The sequence below is a fragment of the Trichechus manatus genome, unplaced genomic scaffold (genome assembly GCF_000243295.1).
Source record: "Trichechus manatus latirostris isolate Lorelei unplaced genomic scaffold, TriManLat1.0 scaffold00003, whole genome shotgun sequence".
NCBI classification, from domain to species: domain Eukaryota; kingdom Metazoa; phylum Chordata; class Mammalia; order Sirenia; family Trichechidae; genus Trichechus; species Trichechus manatus.
Genome location: NW_004443939.1, coordinates 17,225,197 through 17,246,034, shown reverse-complemented (window position 1 = coordinate 17,246,034; position 20,838 = coordinate 17,225,197). Strand labels below are relative to the sequence as shown.

General features: G+C 36.6%; 1 protein-coding gene across 2 annotated transcripts in view; it reads right to left on the bottom strand.

Annotated features, from left to right (window-relative positions):
• LRRC7 (leucine rich repeat containing 7) overlaps nt 1-20,838 on the bottom strand; it is a 348,184-nt gene that overhangs the window by 133,162 nt on the left and 194,184 nt on the right. For both annotated transcript variants that reach the window (XM_023730981.1, XM_023730986.1), the window contains exons 7-8: nt 6,378-6,452; nt 509-653 (exon numbers count right to left, since the gene is read on the bottom strand). In XM_023730981.1, the coding sequence (XP_023586749.1) occupies nt 509-653; nt 6,378-6,452 (220 nt within the window). The remainder of the gene's footprint in view (nt 1-508; nt 654-6,377; nt 6,453-20,838) is intronic.

Below are 20,838 nucleotides of genomic sequence, written 5' to 3'. Positions count from 1 at the left end.
TATGTTAAAAGGTATATTCCCATGTTAAGTAATTTGAAGATTATTCTCCTAGCTGAGTGTTCTCATAAATATTAGCAAGATACCTACACAAAAAGAAAGGCTTCCTCATTATTTAAATTAGATTCATTATTTTACTCATGTAAAATTTATGAACAAAAAATGTATTGTTTACTACAAACTAACAGACAAATCATCTACTCTCATGAATCTTAATATGTTACAATGTGTCTTTTAAAAATAATAAGATATATATATATATTCTGTACAATAACATTTTACAACTTAGGAGATCTGACAATTTTTAAAATATGTCAATTTGGTAGGATCATTTTAATTTTTAAATTTGACAACCACAGATAATATTTCAACCACAGATAAGATATTTTAAAATACTAGTTTATTATCTTGAATAGTGCAAGAGATTTATTACTATATTCCCCACAACACCACCAAAAAAGAAAATGGTGTATTTGACATAAACATACATGATAAAACATCATGTTCTCACCTATAGAGTCAGGCAACTGTTGCAACATATTGGAAGACAGTAAGAGGTCCTCAAGGGCTTCACATCCAGAAATTTCCATGTCAACAGTTTCTATTCTGTTTTTTGACATATCCAGGTATACCAGCATCTTTAACTTCCCTATAGACTTGATGACATTGCATAAACTCAGGGTTAGTTGAGAAACTTTCACAATACTTTTTAAAATTGTAAAAATGGCAACATTGTAAAACTAATTTTAAAAGCAACCACAATAATAACAAGTACTGTTCAGGATATAGAGAAATTGGAACACTCAGACATTGCTGGTAGGGAAGTAAAATGGTACAGCCACTTTTGAAATCAGTTTTGCAGTTCCTCAGAATGTTAAACATAGAGTTACTATATGACCCAGCAAATTCCTAGCTATGTACCCAACAGAATGAAAACATAAGTCCACGCGAAACCTTACATGAATGTTCATAGCAGCATTATTCATACTAGCCAAAAAGTTAAAACAACTTAATGTTCATCAGCTGATGAATAGGTTAAAAAAAAAACTGGCATATCCCCACAATGGGATATTATTTGGTACTAAAAAGGAATGAAGTACTGATACATGCTACAACATGGTTGAACCTTGAAAACGTTATGCTAAGTGAAAGAAACCAGTCAGAAAAGACCACGTATTGTCTGAATCTATTTAAATGATTGTCTAGAATAGGCAAATCTATTCAGGGAGAAAGTAGACTAGTGTTGCCAGGGGCTGGAGGGAGGAGAACACAATGAAAGACTGCTAATGGGTTGAGGGGGGTTCTTTTAGCAGTGATGGAAATGTGATTGTGATGATGGGTGCATAATTGTGTGAAATAGTAAAACCATTGAATTTTATTGTATGTGAATTATATCTCAACAAAGCTGTTAAAAGAAAACACAATAATAATCTCAAAGTTTATATCGAATAAAAAAATAAACCAAAGTGGCTACTGATACAATGCATGTTGACATGTTGATCCTTCCAATTTCAAATGCTTAAGAAAGGTTTTAAATTATGATTTAGACTTTATCCCACTAAGCAGATTCAATGTTTTGTTCACTCAACAGTCCTTTTTGAGGCCCTGTGTTATATACTGGATAACAATCATGAGTAAAGCAAAGTCTTTATCCTTAAGGAGCTCACAATAGTGAAGGAAACTATCATGTAAACAAATAATTACAATACTCTGTGACATGGGCAATAAAAGAAGCATGTGCGGAATGATTTAGAAGCATAGGGGAAGGACCACAAATTGCCAGGAAGACACGAAAAAAGAAAAGGAGAGCCTGTACCTGGAAGAGAGAATAGCACATACATTCACCGAAAAACGTGAAAATGCATGGCACATTTGAGGAAGAGTGGAAAAGTCAAAATGACTGAATATAGTGATAAAGTTGGGGTTGTAGGAAGAAGCCAGCTATTAAAAGTTCTTTTAATCTCATGTCATGTGAGGAGATGTGAATTTTATGTTCTGGGCAACGAAAGCTATTGAGGGCTTTTAAGATGAGGAATGACATGATTAGATATGTGCTTTCAAAAAACAACTTCAGGAAACTGTGAAGGGCAGATTTGTAACTGGACAGACTGGAGTCAGAGAGACCAGTTAGAAGGTTCTTGAGGTGCTTTAGCTGAGAGATGAGAGGGATCTGAATTAAGGCCGTAGAAATGAGGATGAAGAGGGGTTGGATTCAAGAGATATTTAAAATGGAATGACTGGATCAGTAACCCATTGCTGAGGACAGGGAAGCAATCAAGTCATACACTGGGCAAGGAGTAAACCGTGATCACTTAGCTGGGACATGGACTAGAGGAGTTAGAGCAGGAGGAAAGTCCTCATTTTTCCTTTCTTTTTTTGGGGGGGGGCATGTCTTGTAGATAAATGGCTATCGACATCAAAGGTTCAATGGTTCATCTGTTTGTCTAGTCTTCTTGTGTACACTTTACTATATTGTCTCTACTGATTTGACACACTATATATACATAATCAGTGAATAATAAAAACACATTTATTACACAAACACAAACACTTGGCACTGTGCTAAGCACTTTGTAGATATTATTTAATATTTTCCATTCTCACTACTCAAAATGTGTTCTGCAGACCAGCAGCATTGGCACCACCTGGGAGCTTGTTATAAATTAGGATCTCAGATCCACCTATTGAATAAGAATTTGCATTTCAATAAATCTTGAAGCGTAGAAGTTAAGTCATGCCACACATTGGGTTCCCTGGGAAGCAGAAGCAAACACAAATTTATGAGAGTGCTCTTAGGATAAACACCTGTGGAAAGGAAAGGACTGAAAGTGAAGCAAGTAGGACTGGGTAGAGGAAGAAATAGGGCTGTGATGAAATCTTGAGGAAGTCCTCAGCTGACTCTTCAAGGAGCACGAAGCTGGGATTGCCTGTTGTTGTCCTGAGCAAGGGTGAAGGGGCCGGTCTTTATACCCTTGCATACGTAAGTCATTGGATGCAGGTTGCCCAGAAAGGGGGTACAATCCTGGATGAGAAGGCTACCTTCAGCTGAGGCAATTCCTGAAGAGGGTGGACAGCTGTGAGCTGCATTCCCAGAAGCTGGGAAACACAGTAAATTCTTTATTCCACAAGGAGGACGCATGAGAACGTCCACCTCAAGTAACAACCCAAGATTACCCAACTAATAAGAGGAGAGGCTGAAATTCAACTCATTTTTATCAGACTACAAAGCCCACTTGATCATATTGCCAGTTCCTGGCCTCCAACCCGTTAATAAATCCAGCACATATCCCTAGCCCTGCTGCCTCAGCTCCGTGTTTGGGCAGTGGGTGTGAGCACAGTCTTGAAACAGCTGAATGGTTGCCAGGACAGGAAAAGAATACATTGGGTGAATACAGCTAGAGTGCTGAGTCTCCCCTATACTTTAAAATATGTCACTTGGAAAAATACTGTCACTTATAGTTTTCCACCCAAAGGAGCAATTATGTTACCTTAGCTCACTCTTCTCTTCTGGTGAGCAATAAAAGAATGATATGTGTGTGTGTATTTAGTTCCTTTTCCCTTTATCATGAGAATATTTTTTTCCTCCTTGAAGATTCCTTCATTACTATCTCCAGGATAACTCACTATTTTGGTTTGTGGTTTCTAAGCATTCCTTTGGGAAACAAAATAACAGTTTGTTCTTTATATTTGAGTTGCTCTAAACCTTCACTTTCAAAAACATTATAAAGGCAATAGTAGCCTGGAGTGATAAAGGCCTTAGAGGCACAATGTCTCTGAGTCCTTGAGGATGTCGAATGCTGCTCCAACATTCCTATATGTGTAAAGAAGTGTATAGGTGAGCAGGGGAAAGCAAATGAAAAGAGCAGAAGCAATAACAAGAGAAAGAAAATCCTGGAGTCTGTTTAAAGATAAACATGGATTCAGTACACAGTTTAATAATAATTTGGTTGATTAACCTTAGAGAGATGGTATAGTTTGTAGTTTGGTCACAAGATAGGCAATTATAGAATGTTAATTATTTGATCATTATCTATTTGCTTCTCTGATTTGTGAAAAACGGGAAAAATGACTGCTCAGGTTTCCAAAAGTATTTAAGGTATTTTATTTTAACCTACAACGATGCATGAACTAAGAAAAACGTCAATTTACTTTATCCTGGGTCTTATGACACTGAATTATTAGTATTAATCACTCTGTGGCACTGAGATATGGGCAGAAGCCAGCACTCAACATTAGCCTTCCAAATTCATTTGTTTCTAGGTAACTGCATGACAACTATATGCCGGCACTGACATTCAGAAAACCACAGCTATTTACAACAAGGAGGCATGGAGTATGCGCATGTGATATATAACAAAATACGAAATTCAAGTGTACTAACTAAAGAAATCCAAGTAAGAAATGCTATGTAAAGCTAGCAGTAGATATGAAAAATCTACTTTTTAAATGGACCAATTAGGTACCATTATCTGTTTTACGGAGCTCTGGCGGAGCTGTGGTTAGGTGTTCGGCTGCTAACCAAAACCTGGGCAGTTTGAATCCACCAGCCGCTCCTTGGAAGCCCTATAGGGCAGTTCTACTCTGTCCTATAGGGTCTCTATGAGTTGGAATTGACTAGATGGCAACGAGGTTTATCTGTTTTACAGAAAATTTCACCACTCCCTTTCTACTTAATTGATGTCTTATTAAGGAATTCGAGGTGTGAGCTGATTTACAAGGTTGGATTTTGGGAAAGTAACCATTGTGAAAAGTAAAATGGGCCTAATTCTCATTTGTGCTTTCTATTGATTCTACAGAGACAGCATTTTGGAGCATCATAGTGAGCAACAGCCTCTGTAGCCGGTTTGAATTACAGTGCCACCACTTACTATGTGACCTTGAGAACGCAGTTTACTCTTTCTGTGGTTATTTCCTCATCTATAAAATGGGGTTAGTAATAGAACCTACTTTGTAGGATTGTTATGAGGATTAAATAAGTCAATATTTGTAAAGCACCAAGTCAGTCCCTGGCACATGGTAAATACTAGGTGTTTCTGAATGCAGAAATACATTGAAGAAGCAGGTATATTAACTTTTCCAACTAGGCATACATTCTGATACATTAAACTCTTCATTGAATGCATAATAAATGCATGGCCCTAGAGTAAACCTTCCTCAATCCCTGCACAGGGAATCAATGCCCCAGGATTTGTACATACCTTGAATATGGCACAAATCAGGCTGTACTATGTGCAGTGGAATCCAGATCTACCTGTCCTACTATATGTGATCTACTTAAACACAGGTCATTGTACATGTTATCTTTGTAACCCTGACACCTAGCATAGTTCCTGATTCATGGAGGTGTACTGGTAAATGGCTTTTGAGTAACTCAATAAATAGATGCACATGCTTTTCTATTTTGTATCTGTGATGCCAGTACAAATGTATCCTTTGGTAAGAGAAGAATTTCTCTTCTGTGTGTCTCATGCTTGAGCAAAGAGAGCACGGGCTTCTCGTTCTTGCTGCTTTCGGAGTCATTTTAAGAAATTTTTAATGTCAATTCAGAAGAGGAATAAAATTGGGTTTAGAAGCATGCATCCATAGCTTCTATGTTGGCTGAAGAATTATTACATATCCAGCTGCTCTGGCTATTCAGCCCAATGCAAGGAGTTTGGAGTTGACCGTCACAACCAGGAATCTTGCAGTAGCCTTGTGTGTGTGTGTGTGCGTACACACGTGGCTTATTTAAGAGCATATGTTGTGGGCAGTGAGCAGTAGTGTTTTATGGGAAGCTGTTATTTTACTGGATAGAAAAATCAGGAATATTTACACTCAATGACTTGACTGATAAACCTATTCCTCAGGAGATGTTACTGGGTTGACCTTTAGTTTAGGAAAGAACTTGAATCTAGTTTAACTTTGTTTTTAATACTTTATGATCTTTTCCATTCTCAAAAATTCAATTGGGTTTTATTGGAAATCACCTGAACTGAAAGAATTTTAGTTTGTGGAAGAGTTCTAACAATATGAACAGAAACCATTATCTTGTTACCTATAAGGATAAGGTTGATTTTGCAAAACTAAGACTTGGCATTTATATAGAATTTCTTTTTTAAATATAGCATGTTCTTAAAATGCTTCTGCTTTTTAAAAACAGTAAATACGAAAAAAGAGAACAACAAAAGAATCTTCCAGATGGTTTTACATATCCACACATCACAAAAGATGTATGAAACATTCAAAAACAAATTAGTGAAAAACACTTGGAGACTGAATGCTCCTAACAAGTGTCAGTTTACTTTAAACTTCAAACACTGAGATTTAAGATTAATTATTATTAATTATGATCAGTATTTAACATAAATGTTAAGCAACATGGTGTAATAAAACTTACATACCCCAGGTAGCACTTGCAGTGCATTGTTATCCATCCACAACTCCCTTAAATTTTGTATTTGATCCAGAACTTCAGGCTGAGAGAACGGTAGAGAGAAAGAAGAAGAAACCAAATTAATGTTTTCTTATCACAAATATATGATGGAATTTTTGGTTCTTAAGTTTTTATTTGTGAATCTAGTGTTACTTCTCTAAGAACTCCAACTTCAACAGACTACCACAAAATTGGTGGTTCCTGAGGTAGCCAGCCTAGAATTTATCTGAAATCAATCAGAACAATAAATAATAAAAATTAAGATCTATTACCCAACTACACTCTCCCTTAAAACATTACAATTATCCTTTGTAGCATTTATTATACTCTAATTACTTGATGAGTGTTTGTCTTCTTTGTATAACCTTTTGAAGGGCAGAGAAATGTTTGTTTTGTAAATCACCAGGAGCTCTGGTGGCAAAGTGGTTAAGAGTTTAGCTGCTAACCAAAATGTTGGCAGTTTGAATCTACCAGCCTCCTTGGAAACCATATGCAGCAGTTCTACTCTGTCCTATAGGGTTGCTATAAGTCAGAATCGACTTGACAGCAACGGGTTTGGTTTGGTTTGATTGTATCTTGGTATCTCTGTTGCTTACCATGGTATTTGGTACATAGTAGGTTCTTACTAGGTGTGTATATTAGCAAATGTGACACACACACAGGCATTATACCACTGTGATGTGATAATAGCTTGAATGAGACCCATTCACTCCTTCTCCCTTCATTTTTCAACAAATAATCATTTATTGAATAGTAGGGATGTCTACTATATGAAAGACACAATGCAGGATGCACAGTAATATTAGACCCACTTCCCATCTTGCAAGTAGCTAATGATCTAGTTGGGGAGATGAATGCTTATAAGTAGCTAAAACACAAGGCAGCATATGGAAGAAAAGAATAAAAGAAGTTCTGAAAAGGGAGAGTGAGCATATGAACAACGTGTACAACATACTGCATGACAAAACACTTTCATTACCTGATGGAAGCTCTCTACATTCTGCCTCCTGGACAGCAGAATATATAGAGAGGATACATGTTTCTATTGCTTCCAGAATCATTTCCTTCCTATGGTAACCTTTTTGTAATTCCTCTCCAGAAATTATCCTCTTCCCCACTCTTAAGCCATATACGCTTCCCTTGAAGCTGATTCCTTTCTACCACTTCAGGGAAGTGACTAAGGCCTACACTAACTAATGCATTGTGTATCTGTCCTCCAGACTTGGCTCAGGGATGGAAACATGACCTGTTCAGAGCCAATAAAAAACAATGAATCTTTGACTGGGACTTCTCGGAAAAAGACCCTTGCTCCTCCCTGTGGTTGTGTGTTGTTGAGTTGATTCCAACTTATAGCAATTCTATAGGACAAGAGAGTAGTACCCTGCTGGATTAGGAACTGGAAGTTCTCACCCTTGGGAGCTTCAGGTGTGAAGAAAAGGGATTCGCCTGTCTGAGGATGGAGCTCTCCCAAAGAAAATGGACTTAAAAGATGGATCCTGGTTATATCCTATTAGCCTGGAACTAAGACACATCTGAAGCCAGATTTTCTGTCTCTTCTAGCTAAAGGAATTATTACTGAAGCAACATAATAAAACCATAGGTCAATAAAATCTGGGACCTAATTAAGAGATCCAGTGTATTTCATGAAATTTTATGAAAAGAATAGAATTGTACCAATCTTACCATTAGAATATTGGTAATTGTGGGTCAGTGAGAGGTAAACACACATTGTTGATATATTAGGAGGGTTACAGAAACTTCCAAGACTATTTTGGAGATAATCTCTAGTATCTTTAGTCTGCTATTGCAAGGGAAAGTGGTGCTACTACTGGGAGAAGTAGAGGGTCAGTGAAAAAGAGGAAGACCATCCAAGAGATGGATTAACACAGTGGCTACAACAATGGGCTCAAACATAGTAACAACAGTGAGGATGGTGCAGGACCAGGCAGTGTTTTGTTCTGTTGTACATAGGGTCACTATGAGTCACAGCTGACTCAATGACACCTAACAACAACAACAACAACAACAACAAGAATAAGGAAGTGAACAAGAGTGTCAGACACAGGATGGGGGTCCAGTGAAGTAAGAGATTGAAAATGTCCACTCGGTGTTGGAAATAGTAGATTATTGGTGACCCTAGCAGTAGCCATTTTAAATGATAAACATATTACAGTGATTTGAAGAGTAAATAAGAGGCAAAGAAATGGGGACAGTATAGATAGACTTTTTTTTTTTGCTTAAATATTATGTCTTTTTTTAAAGAAAATAATATTTTATTGTGTTTTGGTGAAAGTTTACACAGCAAATTAAGTTCCCATTTGAGAATTCCTACACAAATTGTTCAGTGACATTAGTTACATTTTCCACAATACACCAACATTCTCTTTAATTGTATTCTTATTGTTCCATTTCCAGTACTCTAGTTTTCCCACGCCCTTATCTTCTCGTCTTTGCTTTATAGTAATTGTCAACTTTTTGGTAGACTATTGTTTGTAAAATTTGAATGAGAAGCAGAGGTTTAAGATTTTGAAGGGCTAGGAAGAAGTTGGGAGCCCTGGTGGCGCAGTGGTTAAGTGATACGGCTGGTAATCAAAAGGTTGGCCATTGGAATCCACCAGCCACTCCTTGGAAACCCTATGGAGCAGTTCTACTCCATCCTTTAGGGTTGCTATGGGCCGGAACTGACCAGACGACAACAGGTTTGGTATTTTCAGGTTTAGGAAGAAATTGAGGGGTTAAGTGAAAAGAAAGTTAATAGAAAGTAACTAGCAAAGAGTGACATATTAAACACAGATAAAATGGCATAAAATTAATGTAGTATATTCCAAGAGGGGTCAAAAGAGATGGGGTTGATAGCACAAAAGTAGGGGCTGGCCTTGGATAGAGGTGAGACACATTATTTGCTGAAAATCCAGGGAAGATGGTAAGGATGGTGTTGCTGTAGGTAAGTGTGTAGGTGGACATGAAGGAGGCCCTGGAAGTTGAGGGAGATGATATCTGAAGGTCTAAAATTTTCCTGATGAAGTAAAAACAAGGTATTCTGTTGAGCATAGTGCATGTGGGGAGAATGGTACATACTGGAATAGTTTGAAGGGAATCAAAAAGGCAGCTAAGGGCAATCAAAAGAGCTCAGTAAATAATAAAACCCAAAACCAAACCTGTTGCCACTGAATCAATTCTGACTCATAGCGATCCTACACAGCAGAGTAGAACTGCCCCATAGGGTTTGCAAGGAGTAGATGGTGGATTCGAACAGCTGACCCAACTGCTGACCTTTTGGTTAGCAGCTGAACACTTAACCACTACACCACCAGGGCTCCCAATAAACAATAGCTATTATTATATTTTTTTCTGGTCCAGGTGAAGACTGACAATCTAGGAAAAAGTAGAAGGAACATGAGATGTAGGTTACCATGAGGTTAGAGAAGAGAGTGGTAGGAGTGAGTGACTGAGAGAACTTGAATGATGGAAAGTTAGAATGACAGAACAGAATTGAAGGATTTAAGATTTCTGACAAAGAGTAGTTCCAAGCAATGGCAAAATTCTGATTGTAACTCTGGGTACTGTTGGCTAAGGTATGAAGTATGAAGTCTTCCTATGTGTGAGAGGAGAAAGCTGTGGGAACACAAAGCCTGGCATGATTTCTAAGGATTTGGGCATCCTCTGATGCACTGTATAACTCGCTCTCTTGGCCATTTCAGAACAAGTGATAGATAAAGCTGACCAATTATACTTCTAAAATATCCCTAATACTGGGTTCTACTGGGCACCCTAGGCATCTATGACTACCTAGAAAGGGATAATTGATGCTAACCTGTATTTCTACTTTATTTCAAAAGATTTCAATTAATCTGTTTAATAACATAGTAAGGTAGCAATAGTCTTACTTTATGGCTGAAAAATGTGACAATCATTTCCTGGGGAAAATGAGCATGATCTGAAGAGGGTTGTATAACTGCAGCTGGGATTGTAATCCAGGGCTTCTGCATCCAAAGATGACAATATGTTATAGCTTAAAATTAAAATTTTGAAATAATGAAATAAGCTGGTGATCACAAATGCTCAATAAAGAAAGTAAAGCATATGGATTTCTGAAAAATGATAATGCTTTTAGTCTTTTAGTATTGAATGTTATAATAGAATGTATTATGAGGGAAACTTCAGGAACTTCCAAATAATAACAGAAACAGATCAATATATAGCCTTGCTGGAATGAAAACAAAAACACACATGAATGTGATACAATGACATTTCAAGATCAATAAACAATATTTAAATGAATCTTGGAAATTGCTTATATGCAACATAATACATAAATCGCCTGCTGTCGTGCTACTTAATTTCATACCAAAGTCAATCACTTCCATTAAAAACAAGTGAATTAACTCAAGAATGGCATATTCAGTGCTGCTAAAGGTTCTGTGAGATGGGCACTTTTAAACTTTTCTGGGGATTATAAATTGGTTTAATCTTTTTGGAAAACATTTTCTAATATGTCATTCGTATCTCAAAAACTTCGTATCTACTTCTAGGCAACTGTCCTACCAAAATGATTTGAAGTATGGAAAAGAATTATTGCAGAAAAATTTTCATTGTGGAATGCTAAAAAGTCAGTCACAGTCTACATAGACAATAGTATAGGGGAATAACAACCAAATTATGATATAATTATATGTTAGCATAGTGTACAGCAATGAAAATGAATTATCTATACTTTTATGTATGAAGATGGATAGATATTGCAAACAATATTAAGTGAAAAATCAAGTACAGAAATTACACATAGCACAAATAGATCATATAAATTAAAAATCAATGCTGTATATTTATGAATACATGTATATGCATTAAAAATGGGAATATATGGAGTAGGTACACACCAAATTCAAAATAGTAACTGCCCGGGGAGGAAGTATTAGAATAGGACTAGGAACTACTTTATCTGTAGCATTTTATTTCTTTTTAAACAAAGATCATGTTCAAATATAAAAACTAGTTAACATTTGTTCATTTTGTTTAGTAGGTACTTGCTCTATTACTTTAAAATGTTTATATTTGTTTTGAATTTTTGAAAAATTACAAAAAGGATCAGAAAAAAATGACCTCAAAATATTACTTTTTAAACTCTCTTAGAAGTGGGATTATTAATGATTTACATTTTTCTTCTTTTGCATATTTTTCTTTATTTTCCAAATTTCCTATAGTATGTATGCATTACTATAATTAGAAAAAACTACAGAATATTATAATGCCTTTCTTAAATTTACCATTTCAAAGTCCTTTTTGAAGTGATCTTAATATGATCAGTTGAAATGAGTAAAGAAATGGTTATATTGGTATGAACACAAAACATATTTTGCAGGAGTGTAACAAATTCCAACAACTCATGCATATATATGCAATTTTAGGCTGTTCCATTCATTTGTTGGGAGTTTTTTAATTACGTTTTCAATCTCTTCTTTTGTTATAGGTTTATTTAGTTGTTCTACCTCTGTGTTAGTTTAGGTACGTAGTGAGTTTCTAGAAATTTATCCATTTCCTTTAGGTTTTCAAATTTGGTAAAGTACAATTTTTAATAGTATTCTGTTATGATTCTTTTAATTTCAGCTGGGTCTGTTGTAATAGCACCCATCTCACTTCTTACACGGGTTATTTGCTTCCTCTCCTGTTTTTCTTTTGTCATTTTGGCCAATGGTTTATCAATTTTGTTGATCTTTTCAAAGAACCAGGTTTTGGCCGTGTTAACTCTTTCAATTGTTTTCCTGTTCTCTATTTCACTTAATTCTGCTCTAATTCTTATTATTGCCTTTATTCTGGCACCCAAGGGCTTCTTTTGTTGTTCTCTTTCTACTTGTTCCAGTTGGAGGGTTAATGTCTTGATTTTGGCCCTTTCTTCTTTTTGGATGTGTGCATTTATTGCTATAAACTGGTCTCTGAGTACTGCTTTTGCTGTGTCCCAAAGGTTCTTGTAGGGTAAGTTTTCATTCTCATTTGATTCTATGAATTTCTTTATTCCATCCTTAATTTCTTCTATAACCTGTGGGGATATGTGCCATTAAAATATGGATGTATAAAGCCCTCTATGCTGCACAACATGTTAAGACTTGTCCCCAACATGTTGAGACTTGTCACAACTTGTTTTCCCAAACCTGTTGTCTGATTGGCTTGTTTACATGAATTCCTCCTCCCTTGCCCGAAACTTATTGTTATTCACCCAAAGCCCATTGTTCTGTTATTTGCTTCACTGTTTGCTGTATTGACTATAAAATAAACTCCTGGGACTGAAGCTGGGTTCGACTCCTCAGAGTGACCCTCCTGGCCCCACTTCTCTGTAAGAGTTGTGGCATTGGTTATTGTCTCCACCGCCCCGACAACCGTCGCCGCTTCGACAATAACCCAGTAGTTTTTGAGGAAGATGTTGTTAAGTTTCATGTGTTTGATTTTTTTTCCTTGCTTTTTCTGTTATTGATTTCTACTTTTATGGCTTTACGGTCAGAAAAGATGCTTTGTAATATTTCGATGCTTCGGACTCTGTTAAGGCTTGCTTTAAAATGGCCTAAAATTTGGTCTATTCTGGAGAAGGTTCCACGTGCTTTGGAAAAGAAAGTATACTTGGCTGCTTTTGGGTGGAGTGTTCGGTATATGTCTATGAGATCAAGTTGACTGATTGTGGCATTTAGATCTTCCGTGTCTTTATTGAGCTTCTTTCTGGATGGTCTGTGTTGTGTTGAGGTGGTGTGTTGAAGTCTCCTACTATTGTGGGGGCTATCTATCTCTCTTTTCCATGCTGTTAGAGTTTGTTTTATGTATTTTGGAGCCCCGTCGTTGAGTGCGTAAATATTTATTATAGTTATCTCCTCCTGGTGTATTGACCCTTTAATCATTATACAGTGTCCTTCCTTATCCTTTGTGGTGGATTTTAATTTAAAGAATATTTTGTCAGAGATTAATATTGCCACTCCTGCTCTTTTTTGAGTGTTGTTTCCTTGATATATTTTTTTCCATCCTTTGAGTTTTAGTTTGTTTGTGTCTTTAAGTCTAAGATGTGTCTCTTGTAAGCAGCATATAGATGGATTGTGTTTTTTTTACCCATTCTGCTACTCTCTACCTCTTTATTTGTGCATTTAGTCCATTTACATTCAGCGTAATTATTGATAGTTATGAGTTTAGTGCTGTCATTTTGATGTTTTTTTTTGTGTTGTTGATAGTTTCTTTGTTCCACTTAATTTTCCGTGCTGGTTGTTTCTCTTTTTGTATTTTCTTTTATCTTTTCAATTGTTGTTGATTTTGTACTTGCTGAGTCTTTATATTTTTCTTGTTTTTTATTTTGATATGTAGGATTGTTAGTTTCCTTTGTGGTTACTTTAATATTTACCCCTATTTTTCTAAGTTTAAACCAGTCTTTCATTTCTTTACATTGCCTTGACTTCCTCTCCATATGAAAAATCTGTCTACATTTTTCAGTCCATCTTTTTTGTTTTAATGTTGTCATCTTTTACATATTAACATCTGTTTCCCTATCTTCAGTGTTTTATCTTTGATTTACTTTTGTGACTTCCCTATCTGGTTTGATATCTGGTTGCTCTGTCTTGTATTCTAGTCTTGGGTTGTTGTCTGATGATACTGATTTTCTAACTGGAGGACTCTGTTCCATTGATTTGACTGTGTTACTTTTCTTTCACTAGTTTGGACAATAGAGTTTAATTATACTTATTTATACTCCTATTAAATTTTTTCTTCCAATGATGGTAAGAGGAATATTAACTAAGAGAAACATAGTATCTACCATTTATCTTATTTTGTCAAAATCGAACTAAGGAAACAAGAAGATAACTTTAAATTTTAAATATCTTAGGATTATATGAGACTATCTGGAAGATATTTTAATAACACAAACTTGTTATTCTCAGAAACTGTGCAGTACTGGGAGGCAATAGGATGGAACCTGTTTCAAAATGCAACTAAATAAATGTGATGATGTTTTCTCTATCAATAAATATAAAGTAGCTAATGAAAAATCTAAAAAAACTATATTCTCTAACCGAACTGACAGAATTACAACATTTTTTCTAAATTTTGAGGTCACCAATACTTCATAGTATTTTTTTTTTAATTTCTTTTTATTGTAACACCTTTGCTTAATGTTTAGAAGCTGAAATCCACCAAGGAAGCATGGTTTCATTTTAAGAAACTTTATCTCATTTTTCTTTAAATCTTTTTGACTTATTACTACCTTTTAGTTCTCACAACTGGGACATCTTTATTCATGGATTTCATAGTACATGGTTGAAATTCTTTGTGATACATAAAATTGGATGACTAAAGTTGTCCAGCTCTTGATGACAAGCTTATTTGCTCATTTTCTCAATTTTTTTGTCCTATATGTCATGAGACTGTTTCACTTCTTTAGTTAATTTCTTTGGAGATGAAAAGGTTAGCTCCAGAGGGTTTGAGCCTATTTCCTGTTTACATTAGTTTTAAGTGTTTCAATTTTATTTCAGATATCAACCCATTTAATAAAATGTTCATAAAATTTTAAAGTTTTGTTTTTAATTTAATTACTGTAATTTGGGTAATATTTAGAAAAATATATTTTTATATTTTAGTAATTACTGAGTGAATAATTAAATGGATACTTAATGATAATAATCAAATGCACTACTAAAAATGTGACTTATTTATAACTAATTAAAAACTTTAAGCCATTAATATCTTATGAATCTTTTAATATGAATATCAGCATAATATATTTCATTAATATACTCAAAAGAGTATATTGATGGTACACAGGATAAATCTACAGATGACATGTTGGGAGGGAGAGATAATACATGAATTAACAAAATTAATATACAAAATGACCTCAAAAAGTTGGGAGACTGGATAGCTCTAACAACACTAAAGTTAATAGGAGCAAATGAACCGTCCTGTCTTTATGCCCCCCAAGCCAACTGCACAAGCACAGAATCAGAAGTAGAAGTAGGTGTAAACAAAATTGAGAGTTTAATCAAGAGTAAGCTCAGTATTCATTAACCCATTCATTTATAAGTGTATTTATTAAACCAAGAAATATTTATAGATCACTTACTATACAAGAATGGCACCATAATGGGCTCTGGGAATATAACTCAGACTGTGATAGGACTGTCCCAAGATCTTTTCTGTCAATGTCCTGTTCTACATGCAGCCATTAGCTCACATATGGATGACGATATTGTCTTCTCCTCTAGGTGCCAAAGCGTAAAGGCATCAGCAAACCAGGGCTTATTCAGAAGATCTGGAAACCACGTTGTGGGGCAAAAGACCTAGCCCTACTCAGAGTAAGGTAGCCACTGTCCTTGGTTCCCGAGAAATAACCCTTGGAGTAACTGGGGTGCCTTGGTCTGGGACTTCCAGGCCACACCTGAGGATTTGTGCTGGCCAGTAGCGGCTGGTCAGATCAGAAAGACTCACCTGGGAGGCTGAAATCAACTAGAAGTGGTGACTAGCCTCAGAAGGCATGATTTAGCCTATCAGACAGAACGGGCCAATAAAAGTTCTGAGCATGGAGAGTCAGAGAACTTCCTGGTTGGCGAGAACATCTGCTCTTGAGAGGGTAACATGTCCCTTGGGACACGGAAGCTTTGCATGGGGAACTTTTCCAGACCTTGCCCTCTGTGTCTCTTTTTTGTATTCTTTTTGGCTATGATAAATCTGTAATAGTAAATATGGTATATTCTCCTTGAGTTCTGTGAGTCATTCCAGCAAATCATCAAACCCAAAGGGATAATGGGAGCCAGTAGGTCAGAAAGTAAGGGCGTCACATGAACTCCCCTCATACTTGTGGTTGGCATCTGTCTATTTGACAGTCTGAAGGACACCAAATCTTGTTCACTGTTGTATCCTCACCTCATATTACCTTGTGAGCTCTGATCTCTCTCCAGGTAGCTTGGATCAGAGAGAGAGAGAGACTGCTGTGGGGGAGCTGGGTACCAGGATGGAGAAAGGGAAGGTGGGGACTGGATCAATCTCCACATTTTAGGGATTGGATTCATGATGATCCTTACCATGCACATGCCACAGGAGAAATGGCTAAAATCACTCAAACTGTTTAGGTTGGAGAACAGAAGATATAAGTGGCAAAGACACTTGTCTTTGGATATCTGAGGATTGTCATAAAGAAGAGAGGTTGGATTTGTTCCATGTTCATCCCAAATTCAGAACTAGAATCATTGAGGGAGTTTGCAGGGGAGTAGACATAAGTAAGCCTCATATGAGAAATGACTTTTTCACAATGAAAACTGGATAAAATGAAATCATTTAATTTCTTTTGGGAGATAGTGACTCTTCTATCAAACACACCATTTCCTAAGAAAGTAAAAATAATGAGAGCAAAACCATAACAACAACAAGAGCTTTCTATTGATCCCTTGTCACAGTACAGGCACTTTGCAAAGTGCTTTTACATAGTTTATTCTCATTGAGTCTTCACAACTATCTGATAAGGTAGATACCGTTATTGGACAGACAGTCAGCATAGTGGTTAAGGGCATGGTTTCAGGAGTTAGAGTGAGTTCAAATTTGTCATTTACTTTCTGTGAAATGTCGGGGTTATTTGACCTCTATCTGTTTCAGATTTCTCACCTATGATAGGTGGATGGCAATGGTATCATCCATATAGGGGAATGATGAGGAGTAACACTGTTACAGCACCGGGAACATAGTGCTCAACGGGTGTTAGGTATCCTCATTTTTTAGAGGAGAAGATTTAGGCATAAAGAAGCAAATTAACTTGCCCAAGGTCATATAGCTAATATATGGGGAAGGCAAGAAGCTGATTTTGAAGTTTTGTAAGATATGAGTAAGGTTCAAAAGGAGAGGAGTATTCATGGATAAAGTTTTTAGCGGTTCACACCTATCATGATGTTTCTTGGGCACAGGGGCCTTAGAATGAAGGTGCCAAAGGAGGAGAGCAGTTGCTAAAGACAAGCATTACAACTTTTATTTATTCGTTCAACGACTTTATTCAGTTGGTATTTATGTACCAGGCACTGGAGAAATAGTAGTGAGCAAAAGCCCTCAAGGAGATTACATTCTGGTGTTTCATGTTTCCCAGGCTTGTTTCTACAAAATGCTAACAATTAGACAAGGGAAGCAATTCTGGTTTCATGACTTCCAATTTAATATATGACCCTCCATCTAGACTGCAAACTTTAGTGACCTTGTCTGAATCTAAATTTAAGAGTGAAAATAGTATAACACATACACTGTCATCTCATAATTCAAACTGATCTTGCTTTCTTTCTCAAAAAAATAAAAACAAAACAACTGCAGCCACTTGCTTTCTCCATGCTCTGCACTTCAGTCAGTGGACATTTTCATCATTTTCATCTTGCTTGAAACAAAGTCTTCCTATTACCCAAATAATACAAAGTCAGACAGTTTTACCATATAATTTTAAATGACTCTTATCTGACCTTTGCTTAATTTTGGACTCATCTTTCACTGCGTCCTCATTCAAACTCTAACCTCCAGGAAAATTCAACTCTTAAATGCAGTTTAAAGAGGCATCCTAAGGTCCCTGATGGAGCAACGGTTAAGTGCTTAGCTACTAACTGAAAGGGCAGCAGTTTGAACCCACCCAGTGACTCTGCAGGAGAAAGACCTAGTGATCTGCTCGCATAAAGATTACAGCCTAGAAAACCCTGTGAGGCAATTCTACTCTGCTGCATAGGATTGCTGCGAGTTGAAATTGACTCAACTGCACCTAACAACAACAAAGGCAACAGGCTTTCTCTTCCAATATGGCCTTTGCAAATGTTATTCTCTAAACCTGATCAGCTGATATCTGATGGAGTTAGGTACCCTTCCTTCCGTGCTCATATCTCTACTGTAGTGCTTCTCATACTATATTGTGAGTTCCTTAAAGCAGAAACTGAATCTTGTTCATGTCTGTATCCCCAACTCCTGCCATGGTAATTCACGTATGCTAGTGCTGCAAAAATTCTACATGAATTGAACAAAATAAATAATCCATATTCATTATCTTTTCTTCTACTCCACATCAGTCACCCACTCCCAAGATAACACTTGGACTTTGTCATCACAACTATCTTTATAACCTCTGAAATCTCAATTGCAAATACACCCTTGACTGACCATCTCCTCCTACTCTTCTTGCTCACCTATTCCAGTGCCCTAGAATTCGCCTGCAATAGTTACTGATATGCTAAATTTACTTTTTCTCTAATCACATATCTTTCCTTACTTCCTAAACTGAGATTCATTATAAAGTCTATCATTATAAACATTCTTGCAATCATCACTTAGCAAACCCGCCCTCTTTCCTTTTGACATATTCACTTAGCTGAACTCAACCTTGGTTGACTCACTTTCTGCCTTTTCTGCTACTACATCAAACTTGGTTGGAGAAAAATCACAGTTTGGTTGACTGGTTCCACTTTAAATTCATGGCAAATACTTGTAAAGGAAACTGAACACTGCCTGACGACCTTGCTACTTTTCCCCAAAAAGTTGCTGCAATTCTCTGAGACTAGTTCATCGTTCTTACCCAGCTCATAACTTACCTTCTTGTTCATTGAAAAAAACAAAGAAACAATCAGAGGGGGATTTATTCCAAAGCTAACCAGAACTAGCCAGTTGCCGTCGAGTTGATTCTGACTTATGACAACCCCATGTGTGTCAGAATAGAACTGTGCTCCATATGGTTTTCATGGCTGTGACTTTTCAGAAGTAGATCATCAAGCCTTTCTTCTGAGTGCCTCTGGGTAGGTTCAAACCGCCAACCTTTCAGTTAGTAGCTGAGCATTAAACCATTATGCCACCCAGGGATTCCACCAAGAAGCTAATGAAGCTTAAACTTCAGGCCCCTCCCTTCCAAAGGTCCCACCCAAGGCTCTGGGAGTGGCTCTAGCAAAGTGTTCACACGGTCATATGTTGTCAGAAAAACTTGCAAAAGGAATCTATTTTAAACATAATTGATTAAGACTCCTGTCTGTTGCTATTTAGACATTCCCTCCATCATACTTCCTCAGGTATAATGAAGCACATGTGGATTCTAGCCAAACTGATGTTGAATTGGGGATACATTTGGATTTAGTGTAATACATTTGTGTCACTTCTGTGGTTCTCTTTCACTAACCACCTCTGTACCTCCCAAATTTGTCCCCTTCCTGTCCATCTGAGCTCTAGATGACATCTCTTCTTGTTTTTGCACGGACTTCTGGCTTGGAGTGATCTCCTTTTCCACACATATCAATCTCTCTCTCTCTCTATCAGATCACCTCCAGCAGCATACAAAAATGCTGCAGTTTCTCCTATCATTAAAAAAATACTATTTTCATTGACTCTATAGAGTCGCTATGAGTCGGAATCGACTCGATGGCAATGGATGGGCTACAGCCCCTTCCAGCTACTTCCTCATTTGTTTGCCCTTCTTCACAGAAATACTTTTTAAAATAGTTTAGTCATTTATTGCCTCTGCTTCCTCATCTCCTGTTGGCTCCTCAGCTCTTTCTGATATGGCACTGAAAACTTGTCAGAGTCATCACAACCTGTATTTTGGAACTGAGTAGAGTAAGACAATAAAGGATAAATAGAGAACTTAGGAAGAAAAATAATTTTAAATGTGGACATGCCAAACTTACATTAAAGCCTAATTTACTAAAGGGAGTTTTATAGTTGTAAGTATTTTCAAGTTAGAGAGAAAATTTGCCGTTGCCAATGCAAGTTTGTCTTTCAGAATCTTTAGATGACGTATGGGTATTAATTAGTGTAAATTATAATTTTGTAAGTTATATAATTTCTACATTATATTCTATTTTATCTCTCTCTTATGAATGTTTAAAATGTTGAAAATAAATACACATACACTTTTATATGCACTGCATTTTATAATTACACATTCTTCTGAGCTAAAATAATGAAGGATATGATTGCCGATGTCAGGTGGATGTTAGCTGTAAGCAGAGAATATCAGAAAGATGTGTACATGTATTTTATTGACTATGGAAAGACATTCGACTGTGTGGATCATAACAAATTATGGATAACATTGTGAAGAATAGGAATTCCAGAACATTTAATTGTGCTCACACGGAACCTGTACATAGTCCAAGAGGGAGTAGTTTGAATGTAACAAGGGGATACTTTGTGGTCTAACTCAGAAAAGGTGTGCGTCAGGGTTGTATCCTTTCACCATACTTATTCAATCTGTATGCTGAGCAAATAATCTGAAAACCTGGACTATATGAAGAAGAACGGGGCATCAGGATTGGCGGAAGACTCATTAATGACTTTCTATATGCAGATGACACAACCTTGCTTGCTGAAAGCAAAGACGACTTGAAGCACTTACTGATGAAGATCAAAGACCACAGCCTTCAGTATGGATTACACCTCAACATAAAGAAAACAAAAATTCTCACAAT